A 23,957-nucleotide genomic window follows, 5' to 3' on the forward strand; every position below is an offset into this window, starting at 1 on the left:
CCCCTCAGAGATCGTGCATTTGCTGCTGTCCCGCGGCGCTGCCATGGATAACCCCGGAGGCCCAGGCTGTGAGGGGGTCACTCCCCAGAGATCCTGGGTTTGCTGCTGGATTTGGATCAGAATTAGGATCAGATTTAGGATCAGGATCAGAATTAGGATCAGGATCATCTTTAGGACCAGAATTAGGATCAGGATCAGGACTAGGATTAGGATCAGGATTAGGATAAAGATCAGGATTTCCCCCCTCAGAGATCATGCGTTTGCTGCTGTCCCGCAGTGCTGCCATGGATAACCCTGGGGGCCCGGGCTGTGAGGGGGTCACTCCCCAGAGGTTGTGGGTTTGCTGCTGGATTGGGATCAGAATTAGGATCAGAATTAGGATCAGAATTAGGATTAGGATCAGATTTAGGATCAGGATCAGAATTAGGATCAGGATCAGATTTAGGATCAGGATTATCATTTTCCCCCCTCAGAGGTGGTTCGTTTGCTGCTGTCCCGCGGTGCCGCCATGGATGACCCTGGAGGCCCGGGCTGTGAGGGGGTCACTCCCCTGCACGACGCCTTGGCCTCAGGGAGGTTCCCTGTGGCGCAGCTGCTGATCCAGAGCGGGGCCAACCTCACCCTCAGGAACGCCAAGGTGGGGGCAAAACACCACAAAAACTCCCTGGGCATGGGGAATCTTAGGGGGATTTGGGGGATTTTTTTTCAGATTTTTTTTTCTAATTTTTTTCTGATTTTTTCCTCATTTTTTCCTAATTTTTTCTAATTTTTTTCTGATTTTTTTTCTAATTTTTTGTATTTTTTCGGATTTTTTTCTTGTTTTTTATCCGGATTTTATTCTGAATTTTTTCTGATTTTTTTTTCTGATTTTTTCTTATTTTTTCTGATTTTTTTCTATTTTTTATCTTTTTTTTTCTAATTTCTTCTGATTTTTTTTCTTTTTTTTTTCTGGTTTAATTCTGAATTTTTTTCTGTTTTCTAATTTTTTCTGATTTTTTTCTGATTTTTTCCTTTTTTTTTCTAATTTTTTCTTTTTTTGATTTTTTTTCTAATTTTTTCTGATATTTTTTTCTAATTTTTTTCTGCTTTTATTCTGAATTTTTTTCTGTTTCTTTTCTAATATTTTCTGATTTTTTTCTGATTTCTTCCTATTTTTTTCTAATTTTTTCTTTTTTTTTTCCTAATTTTTTCTGATTTTTTTTTGTAATTTTTTTCAAATTTTTTCTGATTTTTTTCTAATTACTTCTAATTTTTTCTGATTTTTTCTTATTTTTACTGATTTTTTTTCTATTTTTTCTGATTTTTTAATCTAATTTTTTCAAATTTTTTTTCTAATTTTTTCCTGGTTATATTCTGAATTTTTTTCTGATTTTTTCTTTTTTTTCTGATTTTTTTCTAATTTTTTTCTGATTTTATTCTGAATTTTTTTCTGAATTTATTCTGAATTTTTTTTCTGATTTTCTTCTGATTTTTTCTCATTTTTTCTCATTTTTCCCCAATTTTTTTCTAATTGTTTTCTGATTTTTTTCTGATTTTATTGGCATTTTTTGTGATTTTTAGGAGTTTTTAAGAGTTTTTTTCTGATTTTTTTCCCACAATTTCAGGCATTTTTTTCTGATTTTTTGGGGGATTTCTAGAATTTTAAAAGAAATTTTTCAGATTTTTTTCAGATTTTTTTTCCTGATTGTTTTTTAAATTTTTAACATTTATCAAATTTTTATCTGATATTTTTGTGATTTTTTCGTGATTTTTTTTTTAATTTTTAAAAGAAATTTTTCTGATTTTTTCCCAATTTTTTTTACATTTTTCCTATTTTTTTCCAATTTTCCCCCGATATTTTTTTTTCAATTTCTCCCCCCTTATTTTCCTCCTTTACTCTAAATTTTCAATGCTATTTTCCTAAATTCTCCCTGATTTTTCCCTCATTCTTAATTCAATTTTTCCACCATTTCCCCCCAATTTTTCCCCATTTTAACCCCAATCTTTCCCCATTCCAATTCTTCTGGTTTTTTATATTTTTCCCTGATTTTTGCCCATTTTGTGCTGAATTTTCTGCATTTTCTCCCCTTTTTAGGGCCAGACCCCCCTGCAGACGCTCCAGGAGTGGCTGCAGAATTTTGGGCCCGAATTGGACTCAGAGACCTGGGAGAGCGCCCAGGACACGCTCAGGATGCTCCTGGAAAAAGGTAAAAAAAATGGGAATTTTGGGGAAATTTGGGGGGAATTTGGGGGGAATTTATTGGGGAATCATTGGGAATTTTTGCAAATTTTTTTGCAGATTTTTTGGGGATTTTTTTCAAAATTTTTTGGAATTTTTTTTTAAATTTATTTTAATTTTTTTTTTATTTTTTCCGGATTTTTTTCCGATTTTTTTTCAGAATTTTTTTAATTTTTTTCAGATTTTTAAAAATATTTTTGGATTTTTTTGGGACTTTTTTCAGATTTTTTGGGGATTTTTTTCAAAAATTTTTGGATTTTTTTTTTAATTTATTTAAATTTTTTTTTAATTTTTTCCGGATTTTTTTCCGATTTTTTTTCAGAATTTTTTTTATTTTTTTCAGATTTTTAAAAATATTTTTGGATTTTTTTGGGACTTTTTTCAGATTTTTTGGGGATTTTTTTCAAAATTTTTTGGGATTTTTTTTTGAATTTATTTTAATTTTTTTTTTATTTTTTCCGGATTTTTTTCCGATTTTTTTTCAGAATTTTTTTTATTTTTTTCAGATTTTTAAAAATATTTTTGGATTTTTTTGGGACTTTTTTGGGATTTTTTGGGGATTTTTTTCAAAATTTTTTGGGATTTTTTTTTGAATTTATTTTAATTTTTTTTTTATTTTTTCCGGATTTTTTTCCGATTTTTTTTCAGAATTTTTTTTATTTTTTTCAGATTTTTAAAAATATTTTTGGATTTTTTTGGGACTTTTTTCAGATTTTTTGGGGATTTTTTTCAAAATTTTTTGGAATTTTTTTTTGAATTTATTTTAATTTTTTTTTATTTTTTCCGTATTTTTTTCCGATTTTTTTTAAAATTTTTTAAATTTTTTTCAGATTTTTAAAAATATTTTTGGATTTTTTTGGGACTTTTTTGGGATTTTTTTGGGGATTTCTTTTCTTGTTTTTTTCTTATTTTTTCAGGGTTTTTTTGGATTTTTTCAGATTTTTTTCACATTTTTTTTCAGATTTTCTTCTTTTTTCGGATTTTTTTGGATTTTTTAAAAAGTTTCTTTAATTTTTGTCAAATATTTTCAAATTTTTTTATTCTTTTTAGCAGATTTCTGGTTTATTTTTTTCAGATTTTTTTTTGATATTTTTTCAGATTTTTTAAAATTTGTTCAGATTTTTTCAGGTATTTTTTCAGGTTTTTTTGGTTTTTTTTATTTTTTTCGGATTTTTTTCAGATTTTTTGAATTTTTTCAGAATTTTTATAAATTTTTTCACATTTTTTTAATCTTTTTTTCACATTTTTTCAGATTTTTTTCGGATTTTTTCAGGTTCTTTTCAGATTTTTTAAATTTTTTTTCAGATTTTTTCCGGATTTTTTTCCGATTTTTTTTCAGATTTTTTTTTCAGATTTTTTTAAATATTTTTGGATTTTTTTGGGACTTTTTTCGGATTTTTTGGGGATTTCTTTTCTTGTTTTTTTCTTATTTTTTCGGGGTTTTTTTGGATTTTTTCAGACTTTTTTCAGATTTTTTTTCAGATTTTCTTTTTTTTCAGACTTTTTTCGGATTTTTTTGGATTTTTTAAAAAGTTTCTTTAATTTTTGTCGAATATTTTCAGATTTTTTTTATTATTTTTAGCAGATTTCTGGTTTATTTTTTTCAGATTTTTTTGATATTTTTTCAGATTTTTTAAAATTTGTTCTGATTTTTTCAGGTATTTTTCAGGTTTTTTTTGAATTTTTTTTTTTGGATTTTTTTCAGATTTTTTAATTTTTTTCAGATTTTTTTTTAATTTTTTCACATTTTCTTAATCTTTTTTTCACATTTTTTCAGATTTTTTTTTCGGATTTTTTTCAGATTCTTTTCAGATTTTTTAAATTTTTTTTCAGATTTTTTCCGGATTTCTTTCAGATTTTTTTTCCAGTGTTTTTTTTTTGTTTGTTTGTTTTTTGTTTTTTTGGTTTTTTTCAGATTTTTTTTTCCAGTTATTTTTTGGATTTTTTTTTCAGGTTTTTTTTTTAATTTTTGGGGATTTTTTTAGGATTTTTTCACATTTTTTTAAGATTTTTTTTCAGATTTTTTGGGGATTTTTTTTCTCATTTTTTCACATTTTTCTCAGATTTTTTCCAGATTTTTTTTTTTTTTTTTTTTTAGATTTTTTTCAAATTTTCAGATTTTATTGGATTTTATTTCAGATTTTTTTTTTTTTCGGATTTTTTTTTCCGAATTTTTTCAGATTTTTTTTCCCCAGATTTTTTTTATTTTTTGCAGATTTTTTAAAATTTAATCTGATTTTTTTTCGGATTTTTTTGGATTTTTTTTCAGGGTTGTTTTTTTAAATTTTTTGGATTTTTTTCGGGTTTTTTTCAGATTTTTTCGAATTTTTTCAGAATTTTTTTCAATTTTTTTTTATTTTTAAATTTTATTTTTTCGGAATTTTTTTTTCAGATTTTTTTAAATTATTTTTTAAGGGCTTTTTTACCCTTTTTTGCCATGTTTAATGGATTTTTCTCATTTCTGTAAAAAAATAATTTAAAATATTTTAAAATATTTTAAAATTTTTTATTATATTCTCCAATTTTTTCCTTGATTTTTAAAGATTTTTGGGCTTTTTTTAATGTTTTTTTTAGCATTTCATCAACTTTTTTCTATTTTTTTTAATTTTAATTTTATTTCTCATTTTTCAACCTTTAAAATTTATTTTTTCCCAATTTTTACCTTTTTTTTCCTCATTTTTCCCCATTTTTTTTAATTTTCCCATTTTTTCTCAAAATTCCCAATTTTTTCCTGGGAAATTCCCCCCCAACCCCAAATCCCCTTAAATTCCCCCCATTTTCCCCCCTCTAATCCCAAATTTTTTCCTTTTCCAGCCCCTCCAGAGGAGCCTGAACCTCCCCAAATCCCAAATTCCAGCCCCGGCCGGAAACGCCAACGAATCCCAGACACCGAAAAAGCCCAAAAACCCCAAAATTCCGGAAAAACCAGCGCAGAAAATCCCAAAATTCCTCCAGAAAATTCAAATTTTTGCCCAAAAAATCCCAATTTTTTGCCCGAAAATTCCAATTTTTCGCCTGAAAATTCCAATTTCTCACCCGAAAATTCCAATTTTTTGCCCCAAAATTCCAATTTTTTGCCCAAAAATCCCAAACCTGCTCTGATTCCTGAGGAGGAGTTCCTGGAGCAGGAGAATTGGCTGGAGGACGATTTGGGACCATCCCGGAAAAAAGCTCGGAGGAATTTTCGGGAATTTCGGGATCCTAAAATTCCCAAAGGGCGAAATTCCCGAATTTCAGAGGATTTGGGGAATTCTGAGGCCAAGGTTGGATCGAATTCCAAGGAAATTCCGGAATTTTCGGGGAATTCTGCGGAATTTTCGGGGAATTCTGCGGAAATTCCGGAATTTTCTGGGAATTCCACGGAAATTCCGGAACCTTCCAGGAATCCAATTCCGGCTCTGAGGATCCGGATCCGAATCCAGGACGAGATTTTCCTCATTCCTGTGGTGCCCAGGTGAGAATTCCCAATTTTTATCCTAAAAATTCCCCTAAAATTCCCTTAAAAATCCCAAAAATTCCCAAACAAATCGCCAGAAAAACTCCCAAAAATTCCCTAAAAATTCCCAAATAATTCTCGAAAATCACCAAAATTCAGGAAAAAAGTTCTCAAAGTTTAGAAAAAAATATACAAAAAATACACACAATTTTAAAAAAATTCCTGAAAAAATCCTGAAAAAATTCCAAACAATTCTAAAAATTCCCCAAAAAAATCCCAGAAAAAATCCTGAAAACATCCCCCCAAAATCTCCAAAAAATCTGGAAAAATACCAAAAAATTCCCCAAAAAAATCCCAAAAAATTCTGGAAAAAATCGCCCAAAACCCAAGAATTTTCAAAAAAAAATCCCTAAAATTCAGAAAAAAAAATCCAAAATAATCCTAAAATGTCAAAAACAACCCTGAGAAAAGACCTTAAAAATGTCTCAAAATTCCAAAAACCTCTCCAAATATCCCCAAAAATTCAGAAATAAATCCCCAAAAATTAAAAAAAATCCCAAAACAAAAAAAAAATCCAAAACAGAGAAAAAAAATCTGAAAATCATTCACGAAAAATTGAGAAAAAAAACCCCGAAAAAATCAGAAAAAAATCCCCCAAAATTCTGAAAAAAAATCTGTAAAAAAATTAAGAAAAAAAAATCCCTAAAATTCTGAAAAATTCTGAAAAATTCCGGAAAAAATCCCCAAAATTTCCCTTAAAAATTCCATTTTCCCCTCAGGCCTGAGCACAGCATTCAGTGGTTGTGGGATTTCCGGAACCTTCCCCCGGCTGTGGCTGCGCAGGCCCAGGGCCCTGCAGGCCCCAAACCGGCCCAGACATTCCCCAAAAAATTCACCAAAAATAAAAAAAATTCCAAAAAAAATGACAAAAAATCCCCAAAATTTCCCTTAAACTCCCATTTTCCCCTCAGGCCTGAGCACAGCATTCAGTGCTTGTGGGATTTCTGGAACCTTCCCGAGGCTGAGGCTGCGGAGGGCCGGGGCCCTGCAGGCCCCAAACAGCCCCAAACATTCCCCAAAAAATTCACCAAAAATCAAAAAAATTCTAAAAATATCACAAAAAATCCCCAAAATTCCCCTTAAAAATCCCATTTTTCCCTCAGGCCTGAGCACAGCATTCAGTGGTTGTGGGATTTGGCTGCCGAGCGATTTTGCCGCAGTTCCGGAACCTTCCCAAGGCTGAGGCTGCGCAGGGCCGGAGCCCTGCTGGAACAGCCAGAAACATTCCCTACAAAATTCACCAAAAATTTAAAAAATTCTGAAAAAATCCCCAAAATTTCCCTTAAAAATCCCATTTTTCCCTCAGGCCTGAGCACAGCATTCAGTGGCTGTGGGATTTCCAGAACGTTCCCCGGGTGCAGCTGCTCAGGGCTGGGGCCCTGCAGGCCCCAAACAGCCCCAAACATTCCTCAAAAAATTCACCAGAAATCAAAAAAATCCCGAAAAAAATTTTAAAAAATCCCAAAAATTTCCCTTAAAAATCCCATTTTTCCCTCAGGCCTGAGCACAGCATTCAGTGCTTGTGGGATTTCTGGAACGTTTCCCTGGCTGCGGCTGCGCAGGGCTGGGGCCTGCAGGCCCCAAACAGGCCCAAACATTCCACAAAAAATTCACCAAAAATCAAAAAAATTCTAAAAATATTACAAAAAACCCCAAAATTTCCCTTTAAAATCCCATTTTTCCCTCAGGCCAGAGCACAGCATTCAGTGGTTGTGGGATTTCCAGAACCTTCCCCAGGCTGCGGCTGCGCTGGGCCGGGGCCCTGCTGGAAGAGCCACAAACATTCCCTACAAAATTCACCAAAAATCAAAAAAATTCCAAAAATATTACAAAAAAAACCCAAAATTTCCCTTAAAAATCCCATCTTTTCCCTCAGGCCTGAGCACAGCATTCAGTGGCTGTGGGATTTGGCTGTGGGGGATTTTGCCGCAGTTCCGGAACCTTCCCCCGGCTGCTGCTGCGCGGGGCCAGGGCCCTGCAGGCCCCAAACAGCCCCAACATTCCACAAAAAATTCACCAAAAATCAAAAAAATTCAGAAAAAAAATCAGCAAAAATCCCCAAATTTCCCCAAAAAAATCCCATTTTTCCCTCAGGCCTGAGCACAGCATTCAGTGCTTGTGGGATTTCCAGAACCTTCCCCCGGCTGCGGCTCTGCAGGGTCATGGCCCTGCTGGAACAGCCACAAACATTCCCTACAAAATTCACCAAAAATCAAAAAAATTCCAAAAATATTACCAAAAAAAACCAAAATTTCTCTTAAAAATCCCATTTTCCCCTCAGGCCTGAGCACAGCATTCAGTGGCTGTGGGATTTGGCTGTGGGGGATTTTGCCGCAGTTCCGGAACCTTCCCCCGGCTGCGGCTGCGCGGGGCCAGGGCCCTGCAGGCCCCAAACAGCCCCAACATTCCACAAAAAATTCACCAAAAATCAAAAAAATTCAGAAAAAAAATCAGCAAAAATCCCCAAATTTCCCCAAAAAAATCCCATTTTTCCCTCAGGCCTGAGCACAGCATTCAGTGCTTGTGGGATTTCTAGAACCTTCCCCCAGCTGCGGCTCTGCAGGGTCATGGCCCTGCTGGAACAGCCACAAACATTCCCTACAAAATTCACCAAAAATCAAAAAAATTCCAAAAATATTACAAAAAAACCCCAAAATTTCCCTTAAAAATCCCATCTTTTCCCTCAGGCCTGAGCACAGCATTCAGTGGTTGTGTGATTTGGCTGCCGAGCGATTTTGCCGCAGTTCCGGAACCTTCCCCCGGCTGAGGCTGCGCAGGGCCGGGGCCCTGCAGGCCCCAAACAGCCCCAACATTCCACAAAAAATTCACCAAAAATCAAAAAAATTCAGAAAAAAAATCAGGAAAAATCCCCAAATTTCCCCAAAAAAATCCCATTTTTCCCTCAGGCCTGAGCACAGCATTCAGTGCTTGTGGGATTTCTAGAACCTTCCCCCGGCTGCGGCTCTGCAGGGTCATGGCCCTGCTGGAACAGCCACAAACATTCCCTACAAAATTCACCAAAAATCAAAAAAATTCCAAAAATATTACAAAAAAACCCCAAAATTTCCCTTAAAAATCCCATCTTTTCCCTCAGGCCTGAGCACAGCATTCAGTGGTTGTGTGATTTGGCTGCCGAGCGATTTTGCCGCAGTTCCGGAACCTTCCCCCGGCTGAGGCTGCGCAGGGCCGGGGCCCTGCAGGCCCCAAACAGCCCCAACATTCCACAAAAAATTCACCAAAAATCAAAAAAAATCAGAAAAAAAATCAGCAAAAATCCCCAAATTTCCCCAAAAAAATCCCATTTTTCCCTCAGGCCTGAGCACAACATTCAGTGGTTGTGGGATTTCTGGAATGTTCCCCTGGCTGCGGCTGCGCAGGGCTGGGGCCTGCAGGCCCCAAACAGGCCCAAACATTCCACAAAAAATTCACCAAAAATCAAAAAAATCACAAAAATATCACAAAAAAACCCCAAAAATTCCCTTAAAAATCCCATTTTTCCCTCAAGCCAGAGCACAGCATTCAGTAGTTGTGGGATTTCCGGAAACTTCCCCAGGCTGCGGCTGCGCTGGGACGGGGCCCTGCTGGAACAGCCACAAACATTCCCTACAAAATTCACCAAAAATCAAAAAAATTCCAAAAATATTACCAAAAAAACCCAAAATTTCCCTTAAAAATCCCATTTTTCCCTCAGGCCTGAGCACAACATTCAGTGGTTGTGTGATTTGGCTGCCGAGCGATTTTGCCGCAGTTCCGGAACCTTCCCCCGGCTGAGGCTGCGCAGGGCCGGGGCCCTCCTGGCCCCTCAGGACGAAGTCGGGGACGTGCTCAGCAACGGAGACGAGGTGAGAAAATTGGGAATTTTGGGAATTTTTGGGGCATTTTTGGGGTTTTTTTTTGGGGATATTTTGGGGGAATTTTACTGGGAGTTTTGTGGGAATTTTTGAGATTATTTGGGGATTTTTGGGAGAATTTTTAGGATTTTTGGGGGATTTTTGGTGGGGGTTTAGGGGGATTTTGTTCACGTTGGGGGTTTTTTTTAAGAGATTTTTGGGGGATTTTGGGAGATTTTTGGGGATTATTTTGGGAATTTTTTTGAATTTTCAGGGGGAGTTTTGGGATATTTTTTGCAGGATTTTTGGGGGATATTTTTTGGGTTTTTTTTTAATTTTTGGGGGGATTTTTTGTGAGTTTTGGAGGGGATTTTTTGCAATTTTTTGGGGAAAATTTGGGGATTTTTTCAGGGATTTTTAGGGAATATTTTGGCTGAATTTTTGGGAATATTTTGGTTAATTTTTAGGGAATATTTTGGCTGAATTTTGGGAATATTTTTGCTGATTTTTGGGAATATTTTGCCTGAATTTTTGGGAATATTTTGGCTGTTTTTTAGGAATATTTTGGCTGATTTTTGGGAATATTTTGGTTGATTTTTGGGAATACTTTGGCTGAATTTTGGGAATATTTTGGCTGATTTTTAGGAATATTTTGGCTGATTTTTGGGAATATTTTGGTCGATTTTAGGGAATATTTTGGTTGATTTTTGGGAATATTTTGGCTGATTTTTAGGAATATTTTGGCTGATTTTTGGGAATATTTTGGTCGATTTTAGGGAATATTTTGGTTGATTTTTGGGAATATTTTGGCTGAATTTTGAGAATACTTTGGCTGATTTTTGGGAATATTTTGGCTGACTTTTAGGAATATTTTGGCTGAATTTTGGGAATATTTTGGCTGATTTTTGGGAATATTTTAGCTGATTTTAGGGCAATATTTGAGCTGATTTTGGGGCAATATTTTGGAATATTTCCAGGTGCAGGCAGAGATCCAGGGCTGGGATTTGCCTCCACTCCCCGAGCGCTACCGGAGAATCTGCGCCAGCCTGGGCCTGGGTGAGCCCCAAAAATCCCCCTCAAATTCCCCCAAATCCTCCCCAAAATGGCCAAAAAAATCCCCCTGAAATTCCTGCAAAAACCCCCAAAATTCCCCCAAAATCTCTCCAGAAATCCCCCAAATTTCCCCCATAATTTCCCCTAAAATTTCCCAAAATAACCCAAAAATGTCCCAGAATTCTCCCAAAAAATCCCCAAAATTTCCCCCCAAAAATCTCCTCCAAACCTCACAAAAAATCCCCCCAAAAATAAAAAAAATCCCAAAAAATATCCCCAAAAAATCCCCAAAAATCCTGCAAAAAATCACCCAAAAATCCCCCCAAAATCTCCTCAAGAAAAATCCCAGATTTCTTCCCAAAATTCCAATTTTTTCCCCAAAATGCCCAAATTTTCCCCTGAAAATCCCAGATTTTCCCCCAAATCCCCAATTTTTCCTGGACAATCCTCACATTTTCCCCAAAATATCCCAAAATTCTTTTTCCCCCAAAAAATCCCAAATTTCCCCCCAAAATTTCCCCTAAAATTCCCAAATTTCACCTCAAAAATCCCAAATTTCCATATAAAATCCACAATTTCCATATAAAATTCCCAAATTTTCCCCCAAAATTCCCATATTCCCCCCAAAAAACCCCAAATTTCCCCTGAAAAGTCAAAAATTTTCACCCCAACCTCCCAAATTTCCACTGAAATTTTCCTCTAAAAATTCCCAAGTTTCCCAATTTCCTCCCCTAAAAATCCCAAATTTCTTCCCAAAATTTTCAAATTTCCCTTCAAAATTCCCCAAAAAATCCTGGTTGTTTTCCCCAATTTTCTCCCCAAAAAAATCCCAAATTTCTAAGCAAATTTTCCCCCAAAATCTCCCAGATTTTCTCCAAGAATTCCCAAATTTCTCCTAAAAATCCCAAATTTCCCTCACATTTTCTCTCTAAAAATCAGACCAAAAATTCCCAAATTTTCCCCCCAAAATTCCCACTTCTTTGGTCAAAATTCTCAAATTTCCCCCTGAAAATCCCAAATTCCTTCCAAAAAAATTCCCAAAATACCTTGCAAAAATCACAATTTTACCCCCAATTTCCCCCCAAAATTTCCCTCCAATTTCCCCCCAAAAATTCCAAATTTCCCCTGAAAAATCCCAAATTTCCCCCCAAAATCCCAAAATCCTCCCCCAAAAATCCCAAATTTCCTCCCACATTTTTCCAACAAAAAAATCTCAAATTCTCTCCAAATTTTCCCATAACATTTCCCTCCAAAAATCCCAAAATTCTCTCCAGAAATCCTAAATTTCCCCCAAATTTCCCCCCAAAAATCCCAAATTTCTTCCAAAAAATTCCCAAAATACCTTGCAAAAATCCCCAGTTTTTCCCCCAAAAAATCCTAAATTTCCTACCAAATTTCCCCCCAAAAATGCCAAATTTCCCCAAATACTCCCACATTTCCCTCAAAAATCCCCAATTTTCCCTCAAAAATCCCCAATTTATCCCAAAATTTCCACCTTTTCCATCAAAAATTCCCCAATTTTTCCCTTTCCCAGCGCCGTTTCCCGCTGGCGCTGCAGTGGCGGAGCTCGGCGCCGGAGCTGCCGGCCGCTGTAAAACTCCCGCATTTCCTCCAAAAATCCCGCATTTCCCTCAAAAAATCCCAAATTTCCCCCAAAAATCCCCAATTTATTCCAAAATTTCCACTTTTTCCCCCAAAAATTCCCTTTTCCAGCGCCATTTCCCGCCCTGGAGTCGCTGCTGGCGCTGCAGTGACGGAGCTCAGCGCTGGAGCTGCCGGCTGCTGTAAAACTCCCACATTTCCTCCAAAAATCCCGCAGTTCGCCCAAATATCCCAAACTTTCCCTCAAAAATCCCCAATTTATTCCAAAATTTCCACTTTTTCCCTCACAATTCCCCAATTTTTCCCTTTTCCAGAGCCGTTTCCCGCCCTGGAGTCACTGCTGGCGCTGCAGTGGCGGAGCCCGGCCCTGGAGCTGCCGCCCGCTGTAAAACTCCCACATTTCGCCCAAAAACTCCCGCATTTCGCCCCCAAAATCCCAAATTTCCCCCAAAAAATCCCGCATTTCCCTCAAAATTCTCAAACTCTCCCTCAGAAATCCCCAATTTATTCCAAAATTCCCCATTTTTTCCCTTTCCCAGAGCCGTTTCCCGCCCTGGAGTCGCTGCTGGCGCTGCAGTGGCGGAGCCCGGCCCTGGAGCTTCTCGCCCGCTGTAAAACTCCCACATTTCCTCCAAAAATCCCGCATTTCGCCCAAATATCCCAAATTTCCCCCAAAAATTCCCCAATTTATTCCAATATTTCTACTTTTTCCCCCAAAAATTCCCTTTTCCAGCGCCATTTCCCGCCCTGGAGTCGCTGCTGACGCTGCAGTGTCAGAGCTCAGCGCTGGAGCTGCCGGCCGCTGTAAAACTCCCACATTTCCTCCAAAAATCCCACATTTCGCCCAAATATCCCAAATTTTCCCTCAAAAATCCCCAATTTATTCCAAAATTTCCACTTTTTCCCACAAAATTCCCCAATTTTTCCCTTTTCCAGAGCCGTTTCCCGGCCTGGAGTCGCTGCTGGCGCTGCAGTGGTGGAGCTCGGCCCAGGAGCTGCCGCCCGCTGTAAAACTCCCATATTTCCTCCAAAACTCCCAAATTTCCCCCAAAAATCCCAAATTTCCCCACAAAAATCCCGCATTTAGCCCAAAAATGCCAAATTTTCCCTCAAAGATCCCCAATTTATTCCAAAATTTCCACTTTTCCCCCCAAAAATTCCCTTTTTAAGTGCCATTTCCCGCCCTGGAGTCGCTGCTGGTGCTGCAGTGGCGGAGCTCGGAGCTGGAGCTGCCGGCTGCTGTAAAACTCCTGCATTTCCTCCAAAAATCCTGCAATTCCCTCAAAAAATCCCAAATTTCCCCCCAAAAATCCCGCATTTCCCTCAAAAATCCCAAATTTTTCCTCAGAAATCCCCAATTTATTCAAAAATTTCCACTTTTTCCTCCAAAAATTCCCTTTTCCAGCGCCATTTCCCGCCCTGGAGTCGCTGCTGGCGCTGCAGTGTCGGAGCTCGGCGCTGGAGCTGCCGGCTGCTGTAAAACTCCCACATTTCCTCCAAAAATCCCGCATTTCGCCCAAATATCCCAAACTTTCCCTCAAAAATCCCCAATTTATTCCAAAATTTCCACTTTTTCCCTCACAATTCCCCAATTTTTCCCTTTCCCAGAGCTGTTTCCCGCCCTGGAGTCGCTGCTGGCACTGCAGTGTCGGAGCTCGGCCCTGGAGCTGCCGCCCGCTGTAAAACTCCCGCATTTCCTCCAAAAATCCCGCATTTCCCTCAAAAAATCCCAAATTTCCCCCCAAAAATCCCAAATTTCCCTCAAAAATCCGAAACTTTCCCTCAGAAATCCCCAATTTATTCCAATATTTCCACTTTTTCCCCCAAAAATTCCCCAATTTTTCCCTTTTCCAGAGCTGTTTCCCACCCTGGCGTCGCTGCTGGCGCTGCAGTGGTGGAGCTGGGTGCTGGAGCTGCCGCCCGCTGTAAAACTCCCGCATTTCCTCCAAAAATCCCTCATTTCGCACAAAAAATCCCAAATTTCCCCCAAAAAATCCCACATTTCCTTCAAAAATCCCAAACTTTCCCACAGAAATCCCCAATTTATTCCAATATTTCAACTTTTTCCCCCAAAAATTCCCTTTTCCAGAGCCGTTTCCCGCCCTGGAGTCGCTGCTGGCGCTGCAGTGGCAGAGCCCGGCCCTGGAGCTGCCGGCCGCTGTAAAACTCCCGCATTTAGCCCAAAAACTCCCGCATTTCCTCCAAAAATCCCAAATTTCCCCAAAAAAATCCCGCATTTCCCTCAAAAATCCCAAATTTTCCCTCAGAAATCCCCAATTTATTCCAATATTTCCACTTTTTCCCTCAAAAATTCCCTTTTCCAGCGCCATTTCCCGCCCTGGAGTCGCTGCTGGCGCTGCAGTGTTGGATCTCGGCGCTGGAGCTGCCAGCCGCTGTAAAACTCCCACATTTCCTCCAAAAATCCCGCAGTTCGCCCAAATATTCCAAACTTTCCCTCAAAAATCCCCAATTTATTCCAAAATTTCCACTTTTTCCCTCACAATTCCCGAATTTTTCCCTTTTCCAGAGCCGTTTCCCGCCCTGGAGTCGCTGCTGGCGCTGCAGTGGTGGAGCCCGGCCCTGGAGCTGTAAAACTCCCGCATTTCGCCCAAAAACTCCCGCATTTCCTCCAAAAATCCCGCATTTCGCCCCCAAAATCCCAAATTTCCCCCAAAAAATCCCGCATTTCCCTCAAAAACCCCAAATTTTCCCTCAGAAATCCCCAATTTATTCCAAAATTCCCCATTTTTTCCCTTTCCCAGAGCCGTTTCCCGCCCTGGAGTCGCTGCTGGCGCTGCAGTGGCGGAGCTCAGCGCTGGAGCTGCCGCCCGCTGTCGTTCTCCCTCCCGGCCATTTGGTGGCGCTGCTGCGCTCGCTCCGTCTCCAGGAGTCGCTGCGGGAGCTGCGCCTGCGCAGTTCGCCCATGGCGGAGCCGGCGCTGAGGGAGCTGGGGCAGAGCCTGGGCGGCCTGGCCGGGCTGGCGCGGCTGGCGCTGCCCGATGCGGGCATTGGAGCGCACGGGATCCGCAGCCTCTGCCAGGCGGGAGCGGCCCTGCAGGTGAGGGCGGGGGGGAAATGGCGTCGAAATCGGCTCAAAAATGGGGAAAATAGCGCGAAAAAATGGGAAAAATCGCGCGAAAAATGGGGAAAATAGCGCGAAAAATTGCGCGAAAAAAAATGGTAAAAATCCCCCCAAAAATGGGAAAGATAGCGAGAAAAATGGCAAAAATGCCCCCCAATATCAAGGAAAATATGCCACAAAAAGTCCCCAAAAGAACCCAAAAATCACAGAAAACACCCGAAAAATCTTAAGAAAAATCACAAAAAAATCCCAGCCAAAAATGGGAAAAATAGCGAAAAAATGGCAAAAATGCCCCCCAATATCAAGGAAAATATGCCACAAACAGTCCCCAAAAGAACCCAAAAATCACAGAAAACACCCGAAAAATCTTAAAAAAAATCACAAAAAAATCCCAGCCAAAAATGGGAAAAATAGCGAAAAAAATGGCAAAAATCCCGCCAAAAAATGGGAAAATGCCCCCAAAAATGAAGGAGAATGTCCCATAAAAAGTCCCCCAAAATCACAGAAAACACCTTAAAGATCTAAAAAAAATCACAAAAAAATGCCCTCGAAAATGACAAAAACAGCACAAAAAATGGCAAAAATGCCCCCAAAAATCAAGGAAAATGTCCCATGAAAAGTACACCAAAATCACAGAAAACACACTAAATATCTTAAAAAAACACAAAAAAATGCCCCTGAAAATGGTAAAATAGCGCAAAAATGGGAAAAATAGCGCGAAAAAATGGGAAAAATCCCCCCAAAAATCAAAGAGAATGTCCCACAAAAAGTCCCCCAAAATCACAGAAAACGCCCTAAAAATCTAGAAAAAAAAAATCACAAAAACACCCCTAAAAATCTAAAAAAAATCACAAAAAATCCCCCCGAAATGGTAAAAATAGTGCGAAAAAATGGCAAAAATCCCACCCAAAAAATGGCAAAAATCCCACCCAAAAAAATGGCAAAAATGCCCCCAAATATCAAGGAAAATGTCCCACAAAAAGTCCCCCAAAATCACAGAAAACACCCGAAAAATCTAAAAAAAATCACAAAAAAATGTCCTCGAAAATGGCAAAATAGTGCAAAAATGGGGAAAATAGCTCAAAAAAAGGCAAAAATGCCCCTAAAAATCAGAATGTCCCACAAAAAGTCCCCAAAAATTCCTAAAAAATCACAGAAAACTCAAAAAAAAATCTAAAAAAAAATCACAAAAATTCGCCCAAAAATGGGAAAAATAACACAAAAATGGCAAAAATGCCCCAAAAAATTTGGCACTCTGTGGTCACTCAGTGGTCACTCAGTGGTCACTCATTGGTCACTCAGTGGTCACTCTGTGGTCACTCATTGGTCACTCTGGTCACTCAGTGGTCACTCATTGGTCGCTCATTGGTCACTCTGGTCACTCAGTGGTCACTCAGTGGTCACTCATTGGTCACTCACATGGTCACTCAGTGGTCACTCCTGGTCACTCATTGGTCACTCTGTGGTCACTCATTGGTCACTCATGGTCACTCTCTGGTCACTCTCTGGTCACTCATGGTCACTCACTGGTCACTCATTGGTCACTCATGGTCACTCACTGGTCACTCCTGGTCACTCCTGGTCACTCTGGTCACTCTGTGGTCACTCAGTGGTCACTCATGGTCACTCAGTGGTCACTCATTGGTCACTCATTGGTCACTCAGTGGTCACTCATTGGTCACTCTGGTCACTCTGGTCACTCAGTGGTCACTCCTGGTCCCTCTGGTCACTCAATGGTCACTCATTGGTCACTCAGTGGTCACTCATTGGTCACTCATTGGTCACTCAGTGGTCACTCAGTGGTCACTCAGTGGTCACTCTGGTCACTCAGTGGTCACTCCTGGTCCCTCTGGTCACTCATTGGTCACTCCTGGTCACTCAGTGGTCACTCTGTGGTCACTCATGGTAACTCATGGTCACTCATTGGTCACTCTCTGGTCACTCATGGTCACTCTGTGGTCACTCAGTGGTCACTCAGTGGTCACTCTGGTCACTCTGGTCACTCAGTGGTCACTCAGTGGTCACTCCTGGTCACTCTGTGGTCACTCTGTGGTCACTCTGGTCACTCATTGGTCACTCTGTGGTCACTCATGGTCACTCATTGGTCACTCTGGTCACTCCTGGTCACTCCTGGTCACTCCTGGTCACTCTGGTCACTCATGGTCACTCTCTGGTCACTCTCTGGTCACTCATGGTCACTCATTGGTCACTGTCTGGTCACTCATGGTCACTCTGTGGTCACTCATGGTCACTCAGTGGTCACTCAGTGGTCACTCAGTGGTCACTCTGGTCACTCTGTGGTCACTCAGTGGTCACTCATTGGTCACTCATGGTCACTCAGTGGTCACTCAGTGGTCACTCAGTGGTCACTCAGTGGTCACTCATTGGTCACTCATGGTCACTCAGTGGTCACTCATGGTCACTCATTGGTCACTCAGTGGTCACTGTCTGGTCACTCCTGGTCACTCTGTGGTCACTCAGTGGTCACTCAGTGGTCACTCAGTGGTCACTCTGGTCACTCTGTGGTCACTCAGTGGTCACTGTGGTCACTCCTGGTCACTCTGGTCACTCAGTGGTCACTCAGTGGTCACTCGTTGGTCACTCATGGTCACTCTGGTCACTCATTGGTCACTCATGGTCACTCTGTGGTCACTCTGGTCACTCCTGGTCACTCATTGGTCACTCCTGGTCACCCATGGTCACTCATGGTCACTCAGTGGTCACTCTGTGGTCACTCTGGTCACTCCTTGGTCACTCCTTGGTCACTCCTTGGTCACTCATTGGTCACTCTGGTCACTCCTGGTCACTCCTGGTCACTCATGGTCACTCATTGGTCACTCCTGGTCACTCTGTGGTCACTCTGTGGTCACTCTGGTCACTCCTGGTCACTCATGGTCACTCTGGTCACTCTGGTCACTCTGGTCACTCTGTGGTCACTCAGTGGTCACTCTGGTCACTCATTGGTCACTCAGTGGTCACTCCTGGTCACTCTGTGGTCACTCCTGGTCACTCTGTTGTCACTCATTGGTCACTCTCTGGTCACTCAGTGGTCACTTCTGGTCACTCATGGTCACTCATTGGTCACTCTGGTCACTCCTGGTCACTCTGGTCACTCTGTGGTCACTCTGTGGTCACTCATGGTCACTCCTGGTCACTCATTGGTCACTCATTGGTCACTCATGGTCACTCAGTGGTCACTCATTGGTCACTCATGGTCACTCCTGGTCACTCAGTGGTCACTCAGTGGTCACTCTGTGGTCACTCAGTGGTCACTCATGGTCACTCTGGTCACTCATTGGTCACTCATGGTCACTCAGTGGTCACTCTGGTCACTCTGGTCACTCTGGTCGCTCTCAGTCCCTGCAGGTCCTGGATCTCAGCCTGAACCCTCTGGGTCCCCCTGGTGGCCGCGCCCTGGCGGCGCTGCTGGGGCTGTGCCCGGCCCTGCTCTGCCTGAAACTGCGGGGCTGCGGCCTCACCGAGGCCTTCCCGGTCCCGGGTGAGCGAAATGGGGATTCTGGGGGGAAAATGGGGATTCTGGGGGGAAAAACGGGGATTTTGGGGTGAAAAACGGGGATTTTTAAGGTGAAAATTGGACTTTTTATTGGGATTTGATTGGGATTGCTCACTCAGTGGTCACTGTGAAACTGCGGGGCTGCGGCCTCACCGAGGCCTTCCCGGTCCCGGGTGAGCGAAATGGGGATTTTGGGGGTAAAAACGGGGATTTTGGGAAAAAAAATGGGGATTCTGGGTGAAAAATGGGGATTTTTGTGTGAAGAATGGGGATTTTGGGGGAAAAATGGGGATTTTTGGCGTAAAAATTGGAATTTTGATTGGGATTTGATTGGGAGTAGTCACTCTGTGGTCACTGTGAAACTCCAGGGCTGCGGCCTCACCGAGGCCTTCCCGGTCCCGGGTGAGCAAAATGGGGATTTTGGGGTAAAAAACGGGGATTTTCGGGAAAAAAATGGGGATTTTTGGGGTAAAAAATTGGAATTTTGATTGGGATTTGATTGGGATTGGTCACTCTGTGGTCACTGTGAGTGTCCAGGGCTGCGGCCTCACCGACACCTTCCCATCCCAGGTGAGAGAAATGGGGATTTTGGGGGGAAAAACGGGGATTTGGGGAAAAAAATGGGAATTTTTTGGGTTAAAAATGGCATTTTTGGGGTAAAAATTGGAATTTTGATTGGGATTTGATTGGGAGTGGTCACTCAGTGTCTGGCCCTGCTCACCCTGAAACTGCGGGGCTGCGGCCTACACCGAGGCCTTCCCCGTCCCAGGTGAGCAAAAATGGGGATTCTGGGGGAAAAATGGGGATTTTGGGAAAGAAATGGGGATTTTTGGGGTAAAAATTGGAATTTTTCGGGCTAAAAATTGGAATTTTGAGTGGGACTTGATTGGGAGTGGTCACTCTGTGGTCACCCTCAATGTCCAGGGCTGCGGCCTCACTGAGGCCTTCCCCGTCCCAGGTGAGGAAAAATGGGAATTTTGGGGGAAAAAACGGGGATTTTGGGAAAAAATTGGGAAATTTTGGCATAAAAATGGGAATTTTTGAGGTAACAAATGGAATTTTTGGGGTAAAAAATTGGAATTTTGATTGGGATTTGATTGGGAGTGGTGACTGTGAATGTCCAGGGCTGCGGCCTCACCGAGGCCTTCCCCATCCCAGGTGAGCGAAATGGGGATTTTTGGGGGAAAAAATGGGGATTTTGGGAAAAAATTGGGCTTTAAGGACAAAAAATTGAATTTTTGGGAAAAAATGGTGATTTTGGGGGTAAAAAATGGAATTTTTGGGGTAAAAAATGGAATTTTGATCGGGATTTGGTTGGGAGTGGTCACTGTGAGTGTCCAGGGCTGTGGCCTCACTGAGGCCTTCCCCATCCCAGGTGAGAGAAATGGGGATTTTGGGGTGAAAAACGGGGATTTTGGGGAAAAAATGGGAATTTTAGGGTAAAAAAATGGGATTTTTGAGGTAAAAAAGGGAATTTTTGGGGTAAAAATTTGGAATTTTGATTGGGAGTGGTCACTCAGTGTCCAGCTCTGGTCACCCTCAAACTCCAGGGGTGTGGGCTCAGCGAGGCCTTCACCAGCCCAGGGGAGGAATTTGGGGTGAAAAACGGGAATTTTGGGCAAAAATAGGGAAAAAAATGAAATTTTTGAGGTAAAAAATGGAATTTTGGGGGTAAAAATTTGGAATTTTGATTGGGATTTGCTTGGGAGTGGTCACTGTCAATGTCCAGGGCTGCGGCCTCACCGAGGCCTTCCCCATCCCAGGTGAGCGAAATGGGGATTTTGGGGGAAAAAATGGGGATTTTGGGGAAAAATGGGGATTTTGGGGGTAAAAATGGGATTTTTGAGGTAAAAAAAGGAATTTTTGGGGTAAAAATTTGGAATTTTGATTGGGAGTGGTCACTCAGTGTCCAGCTCTGGTCACTCTCAAACTCCAGGGGTGTGGGCTCAGCGAGGCCTTCACCAGCCCAGGGAGGAATTTGGGGTGAAAAATGGGAATTTTGGGCAAAAATGGGGAATTTTCGGGGGAAAAATTTGGGAATAATTCTGGGAATTTTGGGACTAATGCTGGGACATCCCCTGGTGACAGAGGTGTCCCTTCAGTGGGAATTTTGGGGCTGAAAATGGGAATTTGATGGGAATTTTGGGGGGGAAATTGTGGGAATTTGGGGAAAATTTTATTGAAAATTGTGGGAATTTTGGGAAAAAAGATTTTTGGGAAGAAGAATTTTGGGAAAATTTGGGAATAAAATGCAAGAGATTTTGGAGAAAATCAGAGGAATTTTTGGGGGAAAACCAGAATTTTTTGAGAAATATTTCAGGAAAAATTCTGGGAAATTTTGGGATGAAATTTGGCAATTTTGGGAAGAAATTTGGGAATAATTCTGGGAATTTTGGGAAAAATTTTGGGGCTGAAAATGGCAATTTGATGGGAATTTGGGGAAAATTTTGTGGGAATTTGGGGAAAAAATTTGGGAATAATTCTGGGAATTTTGGGAAAAATTTTGGGGCTGAAAATTGCAATTTGATGGGAATTTGGGGAAAATTTTGTGGGAATTTGGGGAAAAAATTTGGGAATAATTGTGGGAATTTTGGGAAAAATTTGGGAAGAATTCTGGGAATTTTGGGGGAAAGTTGTGGGAATTTTGAGGATAAAATTTGGGAATAATTCTGGGAATTTTGGGACGAATTTTGGGGGGAAGTTGTGGGAATTTTGGGACAAAATTTTATGGGAAATTTTGGGAATTTTTGGGAAAAAAATTGGGAATAATTCTGGGAATTTTGGGAATAATTTTGGGACAAATTCTTGGAATTTTGGGACCAATTTTGGGTGAAAAAATGGGAATTTTATGGGAATTTTGGGACAAAATTGTGATAATTTTGGAAAATTTTATTGAAATTTTTGGGGGAAAATTTGGGAATAAACCTGGGAATTTTGGGACGAATTTTGGGAATAGGTCTAGGAATTTTGGGATGAATTTTGGGGCCACAAATGGGAATTTGATGGTAATTTTGGGGGAAAATTGTGGGATTTTTGCGAAAATTTTATGGGAAATTGTGGGAATTTTGGGAAAATTTTATGGGAAATCGTGGGAATTCTGGGAAAATTTTATGGGAAATCGTGGGAATTTTGGGACAAACTTTGGGAATAATCCTGGGAATGTCCCCTGGTGGCAGAGACGTCCCCTCTGCGGACGCTGTCGCTGTCCTACAACCCCCTGGGCCGGGCGGGGCTGCGGCAGCTCCTGAGGACGATCCCGGCGCGGGGCCTGCGCAGCCTGGAGCTGGCATCGGTCACCGGCGGGGACAGCGGCGGGGACAGCGCCGGGGACCTCGGCAGGGACGTGGCCGAGTACCTGCAGCAGGTCTGGGGACACTCGGGGACATTGGGGACATTGGGAATGTTGGGGACATTGGGAGGACATTGGGGACGTTGGGGACATTGGGGACATGGGCAGGGACGTGGCTGAGTACCTGCAGCAGGTCTGGGGACACTTGGGGACGTTGGGGACACTTGGGGACATTGGGGACACTCAGGAGGACTGGGGGCTTTAAGGGGATTGGAGACATTGGGGGTGTTGGGGACATTGGGGACACTCAGGGGGACTGGGGACATTGGGAATGTTGGGGACATTGGGGGTGTTGGGGACATTGGGGACACGCAGGGGGATTGGGGGGATTTGAGATGTTTGGGACATTGTGGGGATTGGGGACACTCGGGATTGGGGACACTTGGGACACTCGGGTGGATTGGGAATGTTTGGGGACATCTGGTGGGATTGGGGACACTTAGGGGAATTGGGGACATTGAGAGGACTGGGGACACTTAGGGACAATGGGGGATTGAGGACATTGGGGACATTTGGGGGGATATGGGACATTGGGGATGTTGGGGACACTGGGGGAATTGGGGACCTTTGGGGGCCTTTGGGGGGATTTGAGATGTTGGGAACATTGGGGACACTCAGGGGGTTTGGGGATGTTGGGGACATTTGGGGACATTGGAAACATTGGGGGATGTTGGGGACAATGGGGACACTGAGAGGATTGGGGACATTGGGGGATTTGGGATGTTGGGGACGTTGAGGACATTGGGGCTGTTGGGGTTTGGGGACATCAGCAGGGACGTGGCCCAGTACCTGCAGCAGGTCTGGGGACACTCGGGGACATTGGGGATGGTGGGGACACTCAGGGACGTTGGGGACATTGGGAATGTTGGGGACATTGGGGGGATTTGGGGACTTCAGCAATGTTGGGGACATTTGGAGCAATTGGGGACATTTGGGGGGATTGGGGACATTGGAGGGACATTGAGGACGTTGGAGGGATTGGGGACATTGGGGACTTTGTGGGACATTGGGGTTGTTGGGGACTTTGGTGACATTGATTCCCTTGGGGACACTGGGGACTTTGTGGGACATTGGTGACATTGGGGACCTTGGTGACATTGGGGACATCAGGGACTTGTGGGACATTGGGGTTGTTGGGAATGTCGGGGACATTGGGGACACTGGGGACCTCAGGAACATTGGGGACATTTGGGACATTGGGGACACTCAGGGGACATTGGGGACTTTGGTGACATTGGCACCATGGATGATGCTGGGGACATTGGGGACACTCAGGGGACATTGGAGGGATTGGGGACCTTGGGGACTTTGTGGGACATTGGGGTTGTTGGGGATGTTGGGGTTTGGGGACTTCAGCAATGTTGGGGACATTTGGGGGGATTGGGGACATTGGGGACACTCAGGAGGTCTGGGGACATTGGAGGGACAATGGTGACATTGGGGACATTGGGGTTGTTGGGAATGTCGGGGACATTGGGGACATCGGTGACATCGGGAACATTGACAGTGCTGGGGACATTGGGGACACTCGGGGGACGTTTGGGGACACTGGGGCCTTTGTGGGCCATTGTGGGCGGTTCGGGGTGACCCTGGTGACCTTGGTGACGTCACCGGTGTCCCCGCGCTGTCCCTGCAGCCCGGCTGTGCCCTCTGTCACCTCTCGCTGGCCGGGAACCACCTGAGGGACCGGGACATCGATGAGCTGGCACGGTGAGGGGACAGCATGGGGACACCGCGGGGACACATTGGGGACAGCCCGGGGACACCCCAGGGACACCGCGGGGACACCACGGGGACAGCGGGGACACCTTGG

General features: G+C 42.2%; 1 protein-coding gene across 1 annotated transcript in view; it reads left to right on the forward strand.

Annotated features, from left to right (window-relative positions):
• The first annotated feature begins 508 nt into the window (after window positions 1-508).
• LOC136569815 (tonsoku-like protein) overlaps window positions 509-23,957 on the forward strand; it is a 28,721-nt gene continuing 5,272 nt past the window's right edge. Inside the window, exons 1-12 of the mRNA XM_066570179.1 lie at window positions 509-637; window positions 2,075-2,186; window positions 5,033-5,148; window positions 5,329-5,672; window positions 9,463-9,556; window positions 10,522-10,600; window positions 12,514-12,810; window positions 13,605-13,675; window positions 14,982-15,257; window positions 18,639-18,780; window positions 21,972-22,159; window positions 23,781-23,854. Coding sequence (XP_066426276.1) covers window positions 509-637; window positions 2,075-2,186; window positions 5,033-5,148; window positions 5,329-5,672; window positions 9,463-9,556; window positions 10,522-10,600; window positions 12,514-12,810; window positions 13,605-13,675; window positions 14,982-15,257; window positions 18,639-18,780; window positions 21,972-22,159; window positions 23,781-23,854 — 1,922 coding nt within the window. The remainder of the gene's footprint in view (window positions 638-2,074; window positions 2,187-5,032; window positions 5,149-5,328; window positions 5,673-9,462; window positions 9,557-10,521; window positions 10,601-12,513; window positions 12,811-13,604; window positions 13,676-14,981; window positions 15,258-18,638; window positions 18,781-21,971; window positions 22,160-23,780; window positions 23,855-23,957) is intronic.

Source organism: Molothrus aeneus, unplaced genomic scaffold (assembly GCF_037042795.1).
Source record: "Molothrus aeneus isolate 106 unplaced genomic scaffold, BPBGC_Maene_1.0 scaffold_258, whole genome shotgun sequence".
NCBI lineage: Eukaryota > Metazoa > Chordata > Aves > Passeriformes > Icteridae > Molothrus > Molothrus aeneus.